Source organism: Sceloporus occidentalis, unplaced genomic scaffold, assembly GCF_023333645.1.
Source record: "Sceloporus occidentalis isolate IW3139 unplaced genomic scaffold, rSceOcc1.0.p SCAF_8, whole genome shotgun sequence".
NCBI classification, from domain to species: Eukaryota; Metazoa; Chordata; class Lepidosauria; order Squamata; family Phrynosomatidae; genus Sceloporus; species Sceloporus occidentalis.
In genome coordinates, this window is record NW_028316988.1 from 12,991,470 (window position 1) to 13,006,698 (window position 15,229).

The 15,229-nt window shown below is 46.2% G+C and overlaps 2 protein-coding genes across 5 annotated transcripts in view; one reads left to right on the forward strand and one right to left on the reverse strand.

Annotated features, from left to right (window-relative positions):
• The window catches only part of LOC149307958 (nuclear receptor subfamily 6 group A member 1-like), a 56,614-nt gene that overhangs the window by 41,093 nt on the left and 292 nt on the right, over positions 1-15,229 (reverse strand). For 2 of the 3 annotated variants that reach the window (XM_089534751.1, XM_089534750.1), the window contains exon 2: positions 2,624-2,665. In XM_089534751.1, the coding sequence (XP_089390877.1) occupies positions 2,624-2,665 (42 nt within the window). Of the gene's footprint in view, positions 1-2,623; positions 2,666-4,696; positions 4,754-15,229 lie in introns of those variants that run through there. The other variant, XM_089534752.1, reaches the window with a different exon arrangement.
• LOC149307959 (olfactomedin-like protein 2A) overlaps positions 1-15,229 on the forward strand; it is a 41,814-nt gene that overhangs the window by 7,021 nt on the left and 19,564 nt on the right. Inside the window, exon 2 of one of the 2 annotated variants that reach the window (XM_089534737.1) lies at positions 12,580-12,658. The gene's annotated coding sequence lies outside the window, so the exon portion shown is untranslated. Of the gene's footprint in view, positions 1-12,577; positions 12,659-15,229 lie in introns of both variants that reach the window. The other variant, XM_089534738.1, reaches the window with a different exon arrangement.

Below are 15,229 nucleotides of genomic sequence, written 5' to 3' on the forward strand. Positions count from 1 at the left end.
CCTAGAATCTCCTAGCCAGAATGGCTATGTACTTCAATGGTTATGGGATCCTAAAGCTGAATGGCTATGGGATCCCAGATAAGTAACATATCCAAACTCTGAAGAAGAGCCAGACTAGCTCTGGGAAGTGATGATCAGCTCTTGGAAGAGTGGCTTTAAAAACAAACCATGTCCCATTCATTCTGTCTCTTTCAGCAGTAGCAGAAACATTCCTTGAACATAAGGACCTCATCCTTCCCCCCTTAAAAAGAACAAAACAAACCTAGTCCACAGCAGGCAAACTGAACTCGGATGGATTCAGAAGCCCCTACATTGTGCAGTGCCAAAACACAAGCTCTGCTAAATGCTACCTCTCCCTCCAAGACCTCAGGTGCAGAGAAAGAGAGGGGCTGAGAGAAAGACATAAGAGCCTGCAAAAATTTTAGGGAAACTAGCCTGCAGTAAAAAAAAAAAAGGGGGGGGGGGATGAAGAACAAAAGTCTGCTTGACTCTGAAGACCAGCTGTTGCCAGTCCAGCTTGGTGCCCTTTGCCCTTTCCTCTGGCCCATAAGTGAACAGCGGCAATTGTTGTCCTGTATTATGTACTGTTTACAAGGGCTGAGTGGCATGAAAGGAATTAATAATTTAGCCCTGCCGAGCTGATGACCTTTATTGGGGTGCCTCCTCTGGGCTGCTGCAAAGCCACGGGAAGCTTTACAGCGCTTCCTACTTTACAGCCTAATTGGGCACCATAACATAAATCAATTATTTCTCCTGTTTTAAGGAACAATGCTACCTATTCTTCTCGGGACTCCAGCTCCAACTCCCCTTGGGTCACGCCTGGCCTCTTGGTTCTTTCGAGTTTTACAGCTGTATAGTAAACACGGGAGGAGAAGAAAAGTTTTGGCCAGCACTGCAGGATCGGGGCTATTGGGGAACACTGCAGGGGAGGAAAAGGTTGCCCCGGATTGAACTTCTCCTGACCCCTTGACTGCCCTTGTCCTGGCTTATGCTAATGGAAGTGGGGTAAGGGGGGCATGCAGGGAGAAGTGGAGGGCCTTCCCCACAGAAATGAACTTAGCCTGAACCTCTGACAGAGGCAGTTGACTTTGAAGGCTCCCACTGGGGGCTACTCTTCTGCCACCCCACAGAGGCAAAACCATGCAGGCCCCTCATTGGCTTCCTCAGCCCACATTGGGAATTCCACATGATTCTTACTGTGGAACTGAAGACAACGCAGTTCATCCCACCTGGCAATAACTTCCCATATGAGCCTGCCTCAACTCTAAGATCTTCAGAGGAGATGCTTCTATCACTCCCATCACTTACACAAGCACCGTTTGGGGGGAATGTGGGGCAGGGTCTTCTCTGTGGCTGTTTCTACATTCCCTTCCTAGGGATGCTGGGCTGGGCTATCTCTCCTTGCTGTCGTTTCATCATTGAGAAATGGCTTTTCTATTCCAGCAGTCGTTTGGGAACTGATTTCTTTACAGAATGGGATTTGTGTAATAGGAGTTGTACTGTTTTTAAGCTACGTTTTAAAATTAACATTCAATATGGTTTTAATTCAATAGATAGTTTAATATTATTTTAAACTTTCTAAATATGTTTTGTGGTTTTACTCGTATCTCTTCTGTATGTGAGCTGGGCCTCTACCACCAGACAGATGGATTTTGGCGTACTTCCTAACACCATTACCAAATGCTGACAGCTGTCCAGAAGTGTAAAAGTATTAAACTGTCAACTTGTGGTGGGTGCACCCCAGCCCAAAGTGGTGGGGAATGTGATTGTTGGCAGAAGGATAGTCTGGGTAGAATTTATCTGGGGACCCAATTCTACCATTGGCTGTCAGGGGATGGTTGGCCCTATCAGCAAAAGGGCTGGGATGCTTCTCTGCTTTGTATCATCTGCTGTATCATTTGCCATCAGTAACGCTTCTCCTATATCAATAGTATGTCAGTTTTCAGCACCCAAAGAATACATAGGGAGATCTGGAACTACACACAGTTCTGTAATGAGACCCTCATTCTTAGGGAAAAGATGGGCAATCAATCGATCGATCGGCAGGCAGGTGAATGGAGATGTCCACAGAAGCGAGAGCAGTCCTCATATTACTCTAGTGGCATTTATTCTTCCATCAGATATTCAACCTGCTCCATCTATTCTTAGTTTCAGACCTGCGTATAAAAGACCTTTACAAGTCTTCTATGTTTGATCCATATTGACATCTACATCATGGGCTGCATAAAGAGTGTGTGTTAATTTGTGAATTGTATCTTTGTGAACTGTGTATATTTTGTTTTACTTGTGTACACTGTTTTTTGTTAATCTAAGCCATATTTATAACACGTGCAAATAACAAATATACAGTGTTAGCAAGAAAAAATAAGATGCAACACTGAACACTTACATACTGAACCATGCTGTTGACTACTGGATATGCCTGAGTACATCTCCCATCATCCCCACCAGCCAACATGGCCAATGGGCACGCTGGTTGAGGGAATGATGACGCTTTCACTGGGTGCCAGCTTGGGCAGGCAAACATAAAATTATTCAAAATGTACAAAGAGTTTCCTCTGAGAGAGAAAACTCAAATTCCCAAATGGAGGAAAAGTTGGAAGGGGGACATTTTGAGACTTACCAGAAGGTGGCTCATTTTCGGAGGAAGATTCTCGGCAAAACCCTGAAAAACAAAGACAGGCATCCTTACGGGATACTATCAACAAAGAATGCTTCCCAATGGAGGAGAAAGCTCCTTGCCAGAGATGTCTCTCTCACATCAAGCGGATGGAAAAATTAGCTGAGAAAGAAAATAGTATGGATTACTACAGATAACCAAGACTACTACGCCACATGGTACAAGTTTATTAGTTGTGCAAAGAGTTGCCAAGAGTTGCCAAAACACCTGGCCACCTGGTGTCAGTTTGTGCAAGGTTTGCCAGTTTGAGCCACACCATCTGCTTGGGAAAATCAAAGGATCTTTCTCTGATGACTAACATTAAGAAGAATAAAGAGGGTGCTGCCAAAATAAGGACCAGGCATTTTCCCCAAGCATATTGTTTCTAGACTGAAAAGCCAAAAAATTGGAGAGGAAGCAGTTCCCTGGAAAAGCCAAGGGACCAATCCCCAGCTAAGCCCAGTCAGTCATTAGTGCCTCTCCAGCGTTATCTCCATTGTCCAAGATGTGAGTTTAAGAAAGCCCACAGATCAACAACAGAGATGCCTCATCTTGAACTCCACACCACTCTCAGGTTTCAGGGCAGAAAGACAATTAGCTAACCAGACCCACAAAGCAATCCCCAGAAAGTTATCCACTTCTTTTTCAAGCAATTACACAAACTTGACAAGCAGAGTGGTATGAAAAGATAGCAACAGAATAGAGGCTGGCAAGATTTGGAAGGAATTCCACTTTGATCTTGTTCAGACTGCATTTTCTCTTAGGGTAGGGATAGACAAAGCCTACTGCAACACACAACAGCCCTCAACCAGCATTCCTAGTGGTGAGGACTACTGGGAGATGCAACCCAACAATATCTAGAGGGTTGCCTTTTATCTTAGAAGGGGAAATAGAAGCTATTCTGTCTCACCTGCGCTCGCAGGACACTGGAAGAAGCGATTTCTGTTTCCATGTCTCATTGTACTCCTGGTTTCAAACGCTGAACAGCACACCTCAAAACCTAATGCTGGATTTTTGATCTCTGGGTTTCTCTGTGTAAGCTCTGGAAAAAGCTCGGAGAGATGGGTGGCAGCTTCTCTTATCATGGCACCAGAAGAAACTATCAGTACAAATGCAACTGCTTAACTGGCATTTTTAAAACACTTTTGTGGGGTAGTTGCTGCTTTTTAAATCTACTGGTGTTCTTTCCAACTTTCTGGTGGATGCTGCCTTTTTTTAAAAAAGCTACACTTCAGAGACTGGATATCAATATTTTAAACAGAAAGACAGTAAACAGCTTTCCTCTGCAGAGGCTGGCTTTTACTCTCAGCCCCCACTTGCTCCAGCTGACATTCTTTTCACACGTAGGCAAGCGGTCAGATTTTCTCTTTTTACGAGGAGAAGGACCAAGTGCACCATTGAAAAATGACCCGTAGGTCAGGCCGAAGGCTCAGTGACCGGCTGAAGGAGCTGGAGGGAAGCTGAAGGCAGATACCCTCTCATTATCACTAAGTGCCCACAGTGCTGGGGACAAGAAAGGCAAGGCTAGTGTGGGATGATTCCAGAGGGATTCTGAACCTGAAAAGCTTGAATGGGTTGACGCTGCCCAAGGCGATAGGAAGGAGAGTCATCCTGAACAATCGCCACAGGAGCTCCATTCCAAGCTAATCTCCCCCTTTCCTCCCCTTGCCCCCTCCAACCTGCTCCCACCACTCCAAGGCTGGCCTACGTGTCATCCTGAAGGACAATGCTTTTGTAAGACTTACAATCAGCCACCCGCCTGCAACCACCATCAGCCAAGATCACCGTGGGGGGAGTTATAGGTCACCAACGGGGTTCCTGCACAGCCTCAGGACTCTTGTGCAAACATTCACTTTGCACATTGGGAGTTGCACAACTGAAAACCAAGTGTCAGCTCCCTGGTTTGTGAGGCACATTAGCCTCAGAGCTTGGAAACAAACCAACAAAAAAGACAACTCCCAGCATCCCCCAGGCAGCATGGCCAGCAAGAATTCTGGGAGCTCAACTCCCCAAAATGGTAAAAGCTTTTTTTCTCACCTCAAATCTTGCAAGTAGCCTAGCCCAGCTTAGCACCAGCTCCATAGCCTCATGAAGGGCTGCAGAAATATCTTGGACAAAACCCTGCAGGACTGATAGTTTTGCCCTCTGTTTTCAACACAACTGAAACAGAAAAGGAAGGGGGAAAGCCTTCCGACACGTCGGCCAGCCAACTCACTTGCCAAATGACACATCCGCTGTGCCAAATGACCATTTGGCTTTCAAACTTGGCCAACAGCTAGAGTGAAAATGGAAATCCAGCAACTAAAATTGCCATTGGCAGAGCAACTCCTCCACCTGATGCCAGAGCCTTCTGTGCTTCTCAGCAAGCTCTCCTCATATGCAGTGTACTTTCATCTGTTACTCAGGAGTAAGACACACGCTGTCCCACATATCAGAGAGAAAGAGAAGGGGCCTTCACCCACCCACCCTCCTGCCCTCCCTCCATCACAGGTGGCCCAGGTTCCGCTTGACCAACAACATGGGGGCTGACTCTGTCATCTGAGTACGAGGCCAACTGTCCTCTGCTTCCCCTCCACACACTGGTCAGAATTTGTGTTCATGCACCAGACCCTCTTCTGGCCCAGTGAACAAAGGCTGTCGAAGAACAAGGCACAAAGAGGCCACCCCATCCCAGATGGAAAAAGAGAGGCTGACTCAATAACCACAAAGGGGGCAGACCAACAGTGAAAGGCGGCCTAGTGAGAAGAGACCCCGGTCCAAAGAATAAAAACAGGGCTCAGTTACCAAAGAGAAAACAAGCACATTTCTGTCTTGCAACCTGAAAACAAGAGATCCCTGTGCTCCAGGCTGACCAACTGGATGTTTTTCTAAAAATGAAGTCCTTGGACCCGCAAGTGAGTCCCCACGCCTTCTGCCAGAAGACTCTCCATAAAAACCAGCTGCCAGCCAGAAGCCCATCCTACAGCCAAAGGGGCTATCTGTGGAGGATGGGGAAGCCCCCCAACCCCATCCGTAGCCCCTGCTCATTTCAAGCCCCAGATGGACAACAGAAACAGCCTTAATGGCACAAGGAGGGCGAGAATCATGCGAGAACATCACACCAGCAGCCTTAAGTAAAGCTTTGGAAAGGCTCCTTTGTTGGTCTACAGCTCCCAGAATCCCTCAGCCAACATGGCTACTGGGATTCAGAGAGTGGTACTTCAAAAAGGGAATTTCTTCAAGTCAGCAAGTTCATAAAAGCCACTTCCCTGACAAGCTGCTGATAAAGTAGGAATGGGAGTCATGAAGCCCTCCACATGTTGTTGGACTACCAGCATAGCTCTAGCCAGCATAGTCAATGGCAAGGAATGCTCAAGTTCTGTGCCCATTAGGGGAATGAATAACAATAGCAGCTTCATTTCTGTACCGCTACATACCACACTAAGCAGTCGCTAAGCAGTTTACAACTGTGAGCTAATTGCCCCCAACAAGCTGGGTACTCATTTTAGGACCTTGGAAGGATGCAAGGCTGAGCTGTGAAATACAAGGTTGGTCTTCCATCATGCAGGGACTACTTGGACAAAAACCATCCTGCATGCACCTCAAGGAGATGGCTTCCTTGTGCTCTCATCTGTTCAACCCTCCTTTTCAAACTAGGCTAAACTTTCCACAGAACCTGCTCTGCTGGTTTAAGTGACAGGTCTGTTAACAAGTTTCAGTGGCCAAACTAGGATGCTGCATTCGCATTCGCCACACAGGGAACTCTTTGGTATTTCTTCAAGGAATGAAAAAAGGGGGGGAGGACTGAAGGGTAAAGCATACGCTTTGCATTTAGAAGCTTGCAGGTCTGATTCAGCAACACCTTCTGGTCAGGCTGGGACAAACACTGAGGTAAATGGACCAGGAATCTGACACAGCAGAAGGCTGCTTCCTACCCTGGCAATGAAGAATGCAGGGCATTTCTCCAACCTGCTTCAATGCATCTCTGGGAAGCTATCAAAAGATCTTTCACAACTGCATGCCAAGAGTCCAAAAACACACATTTAAGCCCTGGACCTGTTCCCAGCATCAGCAACTTCTGATGTAAACTCAGCTCCCAAGATGCCTGAGGTCTCAATGGAGTCATATCTCCCCGGACACTAAGCAAAGTGGTGGTCAGATTCTGCCCTGCAAAGATATAGCCCCCCACTCACAAGGCCACCAGGCCAAGTTTTGGCTAATGCAACAGGAATGTCCAGCTTTTCTCCACTGAACAAAAGCAGTATATTTACCTTGATTTGATTCAAGGTCAGTCCAAGGCTCCTGCTTTAGTCTTATTTATTGAAGGTTTGGGCTCTGCTCTTCCCACTCATTAGCCAACTTCTGACTCCATAACTGTGGCACTACCACTGAGCATCTGCACAAAGGGAGGAATGTCCTCCAAAGAGGAGGCAAATGTTTTCATACAGCCAGCATCCAGGACATTCCCTCTAGATAATATCCTCCTAATCAAAGCCCTCTTCATTTGCTCGCTCCCCACAAGGACTAAGTAGCTTTGTCTTCCATGCTTTCTGCAACCCCCCTCGCCAGAGGTAAGCTCAAGAAACGGAAGGCCAGAAAGACACAGAGGGGAAGACCAAGCATAACCACCGTCTTCCTGCTACGTGCCACGAGAAACGTCAGCAGTACAAAGCCCCAGCCAGGAGTTCATTTGGCTTCCCAAGCTCTTCCAAGTTAGGTATGTTTTGCATTTCCAGTTAGACCGAGACAGCTATGAAATCGTCTGCCACTGAATTATGTTCCCTCTTGGCTGCTTGAGACCCAAATTCCAAACATATTACAAAGCAGATGGAAGCCCTGTGGCCACCAGTTTCAAGAACAGAACAACAGGCTGCAGATTGACTGGGGAAATTCTCTCAACAGCTGGGGCATCCTGGCCAATGCCTTGGTTCAACACAGGCTCCGGGCAGTAAATACCTCTGTGTCACGTCCGTCGCTTTTATTATGTTTGCAAATGAGGCCTGTGATAAGACCCTCGCTTGTTCAGGCTTGCAACATACGAGGGAAGGGGGTACGTGTCAAGGAGGTTTTCTCAATACTTCCTCCCTTGGTCAATATCATCCACAGCCCAGAAAAAGAAAAAAAGAAAGTCTCCTCCTGTGTCCCATGGGTCACTCCAAGCAGTCCCTTGAACGTATGACTCAAAGCACCATGATGCCCTCATTACTCCTATTGGGCTTGGCAGTTTACAACAGTCACTGGCCTTGCTCCTTTGCAACGGGGATACACACAGAAAGCAAAGCAAATCTGCAAGTTGATCTATGAGCAGCAAGAGTTTTTAACTCCCCCACTGCTGACCAGCAGCAAAAAGAGTTGCAGGTTGTGCTGAAAGAAGATTAGGAATGGATTTGCATTTGAAGGGATGTGTGCTCAGCGCTGCTGCTACTGAACAGAAAACACTGTGCAGGGAGTGGGTTCAGAGGCACCCTGTTCCTTCATTTCAAGGCTGTGCATCTGTCCAATGAGCCATGATTTTCCACTTGGCTCTGATCAGTAGACTTTGGATTCTAGTTTAAAAGCCAGAAGTTTTTACTTCTTTTTCTTACTACAGCTCCCATAATCCCTGGCTATGCTGGCTAGGGGTATTCTAGGAGTGGTAGTCAAGTTAACTGTTTTAGGCTGTTCATTTAGCAAGCAAAAGTTGGAGAGTTGAGGATCTTACAGAAACTTGTGGCAGCAGATGCACTGGAAAACAAATCCCCTGCACAGCTTCCCATAAGAACTACCCAGCACTTTTAAATACAGAGATATTATAGCTCCACAAAGGCTATGGAATTGTCATCCTACTCCAAGCCCGGTCCAAGCCTCCTGAAGAGAGAAAGAAAAGCCATCTGCAGTCTCCCCTTGAGATGGCTTGGTCCAAGGCTTTGCTTGACTGCTGGAAGTGTTACCCAAGAGTGATAAATGCTATCCAAACCCTGCAGAGGTTACTCACTTTGAATAAAATAAAAACATCACAACAACACATGGCAACCACAGCAATTACCCCCCCCCCTTGTTCTCCCAGGCTGCAATGAGGACACAGGAGTAAAATATTGTACAAAGGATGCCGCAAACAGCTTCCTTGCCAATTGTTAGATCAGGAGGAAAGAAGGGAATTTGATAACGACGGATGACACCACTGACACAAGCTATAAGGCATGTGGAAGTGAAACTTGTCATTCCTTTTTCTTACAGGCAACAAAGTCAAACCTCGGAGAGTCCCATCTACAAATTCTCAATTAAAGTTCCCAAAGCAACGCTATTGTCATCCCTCTTTCTCTTTTTCTTTCGCTCTCTGTGCCCCAGCTGAGAATCAAAAGGCTACTTTAATTCCGCAAAGAATTCACTTCAGCTCAGCTGCGGCATTCTCCACAAACCCCTGAGCATGCCTTCTGTGTAAACAGCTCTTAATTAAAAGTTGCAACTCCCCGCCTAAAGGGATTTATCCAGATCATCAGTTGATCAACAGGATCTCTTCTGCGCTCTCCTTTACCCCATCTATAGTACTTTTAAATGAAGTTCCTTGCTCAGTGATCAGAAGACCTGCAAGGAACAAACGGTGCTTACAGGACAGACCCCATGTTTTCCCATCTTGTTTTCCTTTGGAAAATTCCAGTCCCTGGGGTTGCTTTACAGGATCGGCCACAACGGGGCTTCTCCCTCATAAAACTGCGGAGAGGCATTCTCCCATTTCATGGACAAGAGTTCATTAATACAACATTAACACATCTTTTAGAGCAAGGGGAAACCAAATTAAACGGAGAGCTTTCTTTTTCAACTCTCAGATGATGCCCTGGGCCATTTCATGAACCTGCTTCTTTTAAAATAAAATCTGTTTTTTCAATAGCTGCAGACAAGAAGGGGGAGCTTTAAAAAGTTCACCTTTATTTCAGGGATCACAGCAGCACTACTAAAATGAAGGTTTTGCCTCCAAAATGCATACAAGATGAAAATCTTTTCATAAAAATTGTTCCAATGCTGCCTCTTTGTGTATCTATATCTCTATATGCCGTAAAAAAGGTGAATTTTATTAGGCTTCTTTTAGGCAGCAAAAGGAATTTTGAAGACACAGAACAGATTCTGCCCTCTACACATGCTCCGGCCAAACTGTTTTAGCTGCAAACTGACAGCAAGGGTCTGTCTCAAATCATACAGCCTAGAGATGGAGACTGCATGGTCCATCAGGTGCATCCGGATTGCAACTGCCAGCATCCCTCACCACTGGCTAGGCTAGGGAAGACTGAAGGAACTTTTAGGGGTTCATTTACAACACAGATTTGATTGCAAGTTCTAGCAACAGAAACATCCTTAGAACTATAGAGTTATCCTACTACTACAAGCCACCGGGACAAGTGCTTGTAAAAAGGAAGAAAAAATCACACTTCCTACAGAATGACAAAATAACTTTTAAAATTTGCAGTGAACGAATCAAGTTAACAGTGAACTAAATTGGTTTAATCTACTTAAAACAGGAGAAGGGCCTCCTCCTTGAGTCCTCACCAGTTACTCGGCCACGAGACAGAAATCTGTGCAGACGGCCACGTTCCTTATGGGCCTTTTAATCCAACCTAGAGCCTAAAACAGGAGATTATATATAGATAAGATAGCCAACTATTTTGTTATATAACTGATCCAAGTGCAGGCCTCCCCCTCTCCCTTTTTGGAAAGGCATTCCTTAAGGCGCCAGCGTTCAGTTTAGCTCACAGAACAATTGCCTTATCAGCCCTAAAGGGAACTTATACAAGGGCAAAATGCAAAGGAAAGGGAAGATCAGGCAATGCCTCTTTTTCAGAACAATTCTTTAACTTGTAAGATAAGGAAGTAAACAGAATGAAGGTAAGCTTGGACCTTAGCAGAGACATTGCTAACTAGTCACTGCTAAGCCATGAAAAATCACTAGATGAGCCTCAGAACAGTGGCTTGTCTCGCTCAGCCTGACCTACCTGACAGAGCTGGAGTTGTTATTTAGATATGGTTAGGGTAGTGGTCCCCAAACTGTGCTCTTTAAGGGATTTTGGACTTCAACTGCCAGAATCCCAGACTGTTGGCCAACATAGCTGAGGCTTCTGGGAGCTGAAGTCCAAAATCTCTTAAAGGGCACAGTTTCGGGAGTACTGGGTTAGGGGAAGAAGTGAGCCATGTACAGAGTTCACTGGGGCAAAACCAGTAACTAATAAATACAGTGGACCCTTTTAATCCGCTGGGGTTTGGTTCCAGGATTCCTCCATGGATAACAAAATCCGTGGATGCTCAAGCCCCCTTAAATAAAATGGAAAAGCTAAATGGTGTCTCTCATATAAAATGGAAAAATCAAGGCTTCTATCAGGAATTTATACTTTTTAAACATATTTTCAAACCATGGATGCTTGACTCAGTGGATAAAAAAATCTGTGGATAAGGAGGGCTGACTGTATACAGATGCAACCTGCTTTTACTTCCCTGAAGGCACAAGATCTCATCCGATCTTGGAAGCTAAGCAAGGTCAGACCTGGTCCCTACATGTATAAGGGACTGCCAAGGAATACCATGTGCTATAGGCTACATTTCAGAGGAAAGCAATGCGCATTCCTTGCCTAAGAAGGCCTGATAATATTCATGGGGCAGCCATACGTAGGCAGGTGATTTGAAGGTGCGTGCGCACACACACACCCCATTAGTATCCAGCCAGCCTTACACACACATTCATGGGACCTGGCAAGCACAGAGGGGTGATATATATATTCAAAGGAACATGCATGCAAATAAATAATATTTTGTGGGATCAGGAACAGATGAGCAAGATGGCCAATGAGAAAGGACAGGTAATCTTACTTAGGACACCTCTAATGGGAACAGGCAAAAGTTCAAACTTTGGGCTACCATGATGGCTGCTCAGGATGATCCTTGATCCTATATGGAAAACTAGTCTCTTCTCTTCTGTTTGAAGGATTTTTAGAAAGACTAGAGGTGTCTCAAAACCCCTGCAAATAGTTCACAATTCGATGTAAGTTAAAAGAACAAATAAGCAGCATAGCATCTTTACAAGATACAGCCAGACTCCCCCCTCTTTCACCCCTGGAGAAAACTGGGTTGAAAGTGGAGCAGAAAACTGAAGTCAGGGGAACAGGAGGAGGTTCACATGTGCCCCAATGTCTTTCACAAAGGTCCCTGATGGGCCATTTTGGCAGCTTTAGGACTCCACTGAAAGCCCTCATTCTGGCCATAATTGCACCGGACTTTGAATTACTTTTCAGCCTAGAATTCTTTTAAAAACTCAAAGGCACTTTAAAAGTTATTTTAAATACTAATGTTTCTCCTGTAGACAACAATGCAAGCCTAAAAACTAACATCAGCATTTCAAATACAAAACTGAGCCAAATACAACCAGGGTTCAGTTCAGCTGTAAAACAATAATGAGGAGCAACCAACTGAAGGTTTAGTCCTGTGCTTGCTCTGAAATCACTTTAAGCACTTCTGCAGCCAGATTAAGGCTACAATCCCAACACATGCTTTTGAGGCTCTCCAAGCCCTGCTGAATACAACTGAGATGACTTCTTAGCAAAGATGCACACAATTGTGTTGCAAGCACCATTAAAAGCCAATGGGGGAGGATGGGGAACCAAAGCCCTGTAAGTCTCCTGCAGCATAAAAAACGAGGATGGAGGGGGAAATATATTTAGCAGCACAGAAAAATTAACTGGTTTTTATTTTTGCATGCATGGATTTAAGCTCATTTCTTTGGATGCTTTTGGAAACCTCTGCACAATCAGCTCAGGAGTTTTAGCAACACCGGAGGACAAAAACTCTTCCCAGCAACCATGAAATTGCTTATTCACCCCAAATGTAGATTTTGTTCCACTGGCAAGCAACCATTAATATAAAAGAGACTGAAGCACAAGTCCAGGTCCTCTAACATTGCCATCTCCTTTTCAACACTAGAGAAAGAGCAACATTTGCAGCTGGCCAGGAGAAGAGGAAGGGCAGAAAGGTGTTTTGGATTGCAGCTGACCAAGGAAAACAGTAAGTGACGGTTAATGTTTGTTGTTGCCTTAACTTTGTGCCTGATTTTGAGTACTTTAAGGAGGGAAGGGGGCTGGGAGCAAAAGCAATATGGATCTTGATGACCTCTACAGCGTTAAAATACAGGGACAGATCATGGATTTTAAAGGGTTTTTAAGAAAGGAGGCCTCTGCTGTGTTGCAAAACAAGCAGCAAGAGGTTTAAAACACATTTTGAAAGGAAGGAAGGGGAGAAAAGAAAAGAGAGAGAGGAAGAGGAGGAGAAAAAAAGGAGGCCAGGGGGGAGTGATGGTGGTTTTGTGTGAGCAGGGGTCTTTTTCTTTTTGAGTGTGCGGAGGGGGGATATTTGTTCCTTTCCGTTTCCCTGCCAAGTTTCCCATAACAATATAAACCTCCTTGCATTTGTATGGGGTTCCTATTTTATTGATCCCGCCTGCCTTTCAAGAGGAAGAATCCCGGGTGTTATAAAATATTCAAAACGCCATTGAGGCTGCTATTGCAAGAGAGATTGATCACTGACCAGGGCAGCGGAGAGGAAGTGGGCCCTTCAAAGGAAAAGGAGGAGGAGGAGGAGGAGGAGTGGGGCAGGGAGCCCCATTTACAGTGGAATCGCACACACAAACACACTCTGCATCATTGATAAGAGGGGAAAGCAGCAGCAGCAGCAGCAGGAGGGAGAAAGCCAGGGAGGGCTGAAGAATTTGGGTTGGGAGAAAGGCAGCAGCCCAGGGTTTGAGGGGGAGGAAGGAGGGTGGGAAATCCCTCTCAATTGAAGAGAGGGATTCCAGGCAAAGTGGGGAGAAAGAGATTCCAGCTAAGGCTGGGGGGGAAGAGGACATACCAGGCAATATCTGGGTAGAAGGGCTGAAGACTAAAACACTGAGAATACCATGGACAGCCCAAGAAGACAAACAAATGGGTCCTTGAAGAGATCAAGCTTCTCAGTTCTCTCTCTCTCTGGAAGCCAAGATGATAAAAGTGAGTCTGCGGTGCTCTGGCCCCATCAGGAGGGAACGAATCATTAGAAAAGACCAGGCTGCTAAGAAAGGAGGGCAGTGGAAAGAGAGGAAGGTGGCATGCCAGATGGTTAGGCTAGATCAGGAGATGGGCCTGGAGTCCATAAGCTGAGGACACAAGGCCTTGGAGGCGTCTCATCCACAGGCCGGCCATGAGTCCCACTTCACAAGGCATTTCACCGCAACAAAGAGGGCAGAGGAGTGGGGTGAAGGTTGGAGGAAGACTCTGCTGAGAGGACAAGGCTCAAATCCCCCACTTGGGCATGGATATCTGCTCTCTTAGCCTTCGGTGGCCGGGAGGAAATCCCCCAACTCTAAACAAACCTTGCCCAGAAAACAGGTTCGCCTCGGCTGGAAAGCACAGGAACAACATGAAGGGAGAGAGAAAGATAGATTCCAGTCAGGATGGTCCAAGCCTTTAGATTCCACATTTCGCCACATAAGGATGCAAGAGCCGGGCAGTAAGGAAAGCAGATAGGAAGAAAACCCATTCATCTGAGATGTGGGACTGGAGAAGATGGAGGGGATGCTGTGGATGGCCCCAAAGAGAAGACAACAATGCTAGGGAAAATGGAGGAAGGCAGAGAGAGAGAGAGAGGAAGACCATGCAGCAGATGGATGGACTCAGTCAGGGAGGTCCCTAAGAAGAGCAACGGAGGACAGGGGCCTTGGAGGTGCCTCATCCATAGGGCTACCAAGAGTCCGGGTTCACTGGAAGGCAGTTAACATCATCATCATCTTCATCATCATCAACGCTTAGCAATCAATAATAAATGCCTTTAGAGGGAAGGAAGGAAGAGATCCAGCCTAGGCATTTGGGGTTAGGCAGAAATACATGAACGAACAAAAGATTTGGGGTGGAAAAGGAAAGAAGGTAAAGGATGGAGGGGAGGAGGAGGAAGGAAAGGGAGAAGGAGATGGAAGGAGAAGGGAGGAAGGAAGAAATCCCCTTGGGCATCTGAGATTAGGCAGAAACAAGCAAACGGTCTGGGACAGAAAAAGGAGGAGAGGAAAGGAGAAGCAGCAGATCAAGGGGGAGGGAGATGGAAGGAAGACGTTTACCTGGAGCATCTGAGATCCGGCAGAAAAGAAGGAAGGATGGGGGAAAGGAGAAGGAAGGAAGGAAGGAAGACATCTACCTGGAGCATCTGAGATCAGGCAGAAAGAAATGATTTGGAGGCAGAAGAGAAAGAAGGAAAGAGGGGAGGAGGAGGAGGAGAAGCAAATAAAGGGAGAAGGAGACGGAGGAAGAGCTCTCCCTTGGGCTTTGGAGGGCAGGCAGAAGAGAAGGGAGAAAAGAGAAAGAGGGAAGGAAGGAGGAAATCTTCTTTGGACGGGAAAGGAAGGAAGGATGGAAGGAGGAAGAGAAGGAAAGCGAAGGAAGGGACCTACGCTGAGCCTCTGAGATTAGGCAGAAACAAACAAACGATATAAAGGGGGGGGGGAGCGGGGCTGTTTCCAGGGTCAGAGCCCCTTGATCTCGGGGAGACCCCAGCCCCGCTTGGGTGAGCAGAGCCCGCTCCCTTCCTTTGGGACCCCAGAGCCCACAAGGCTAG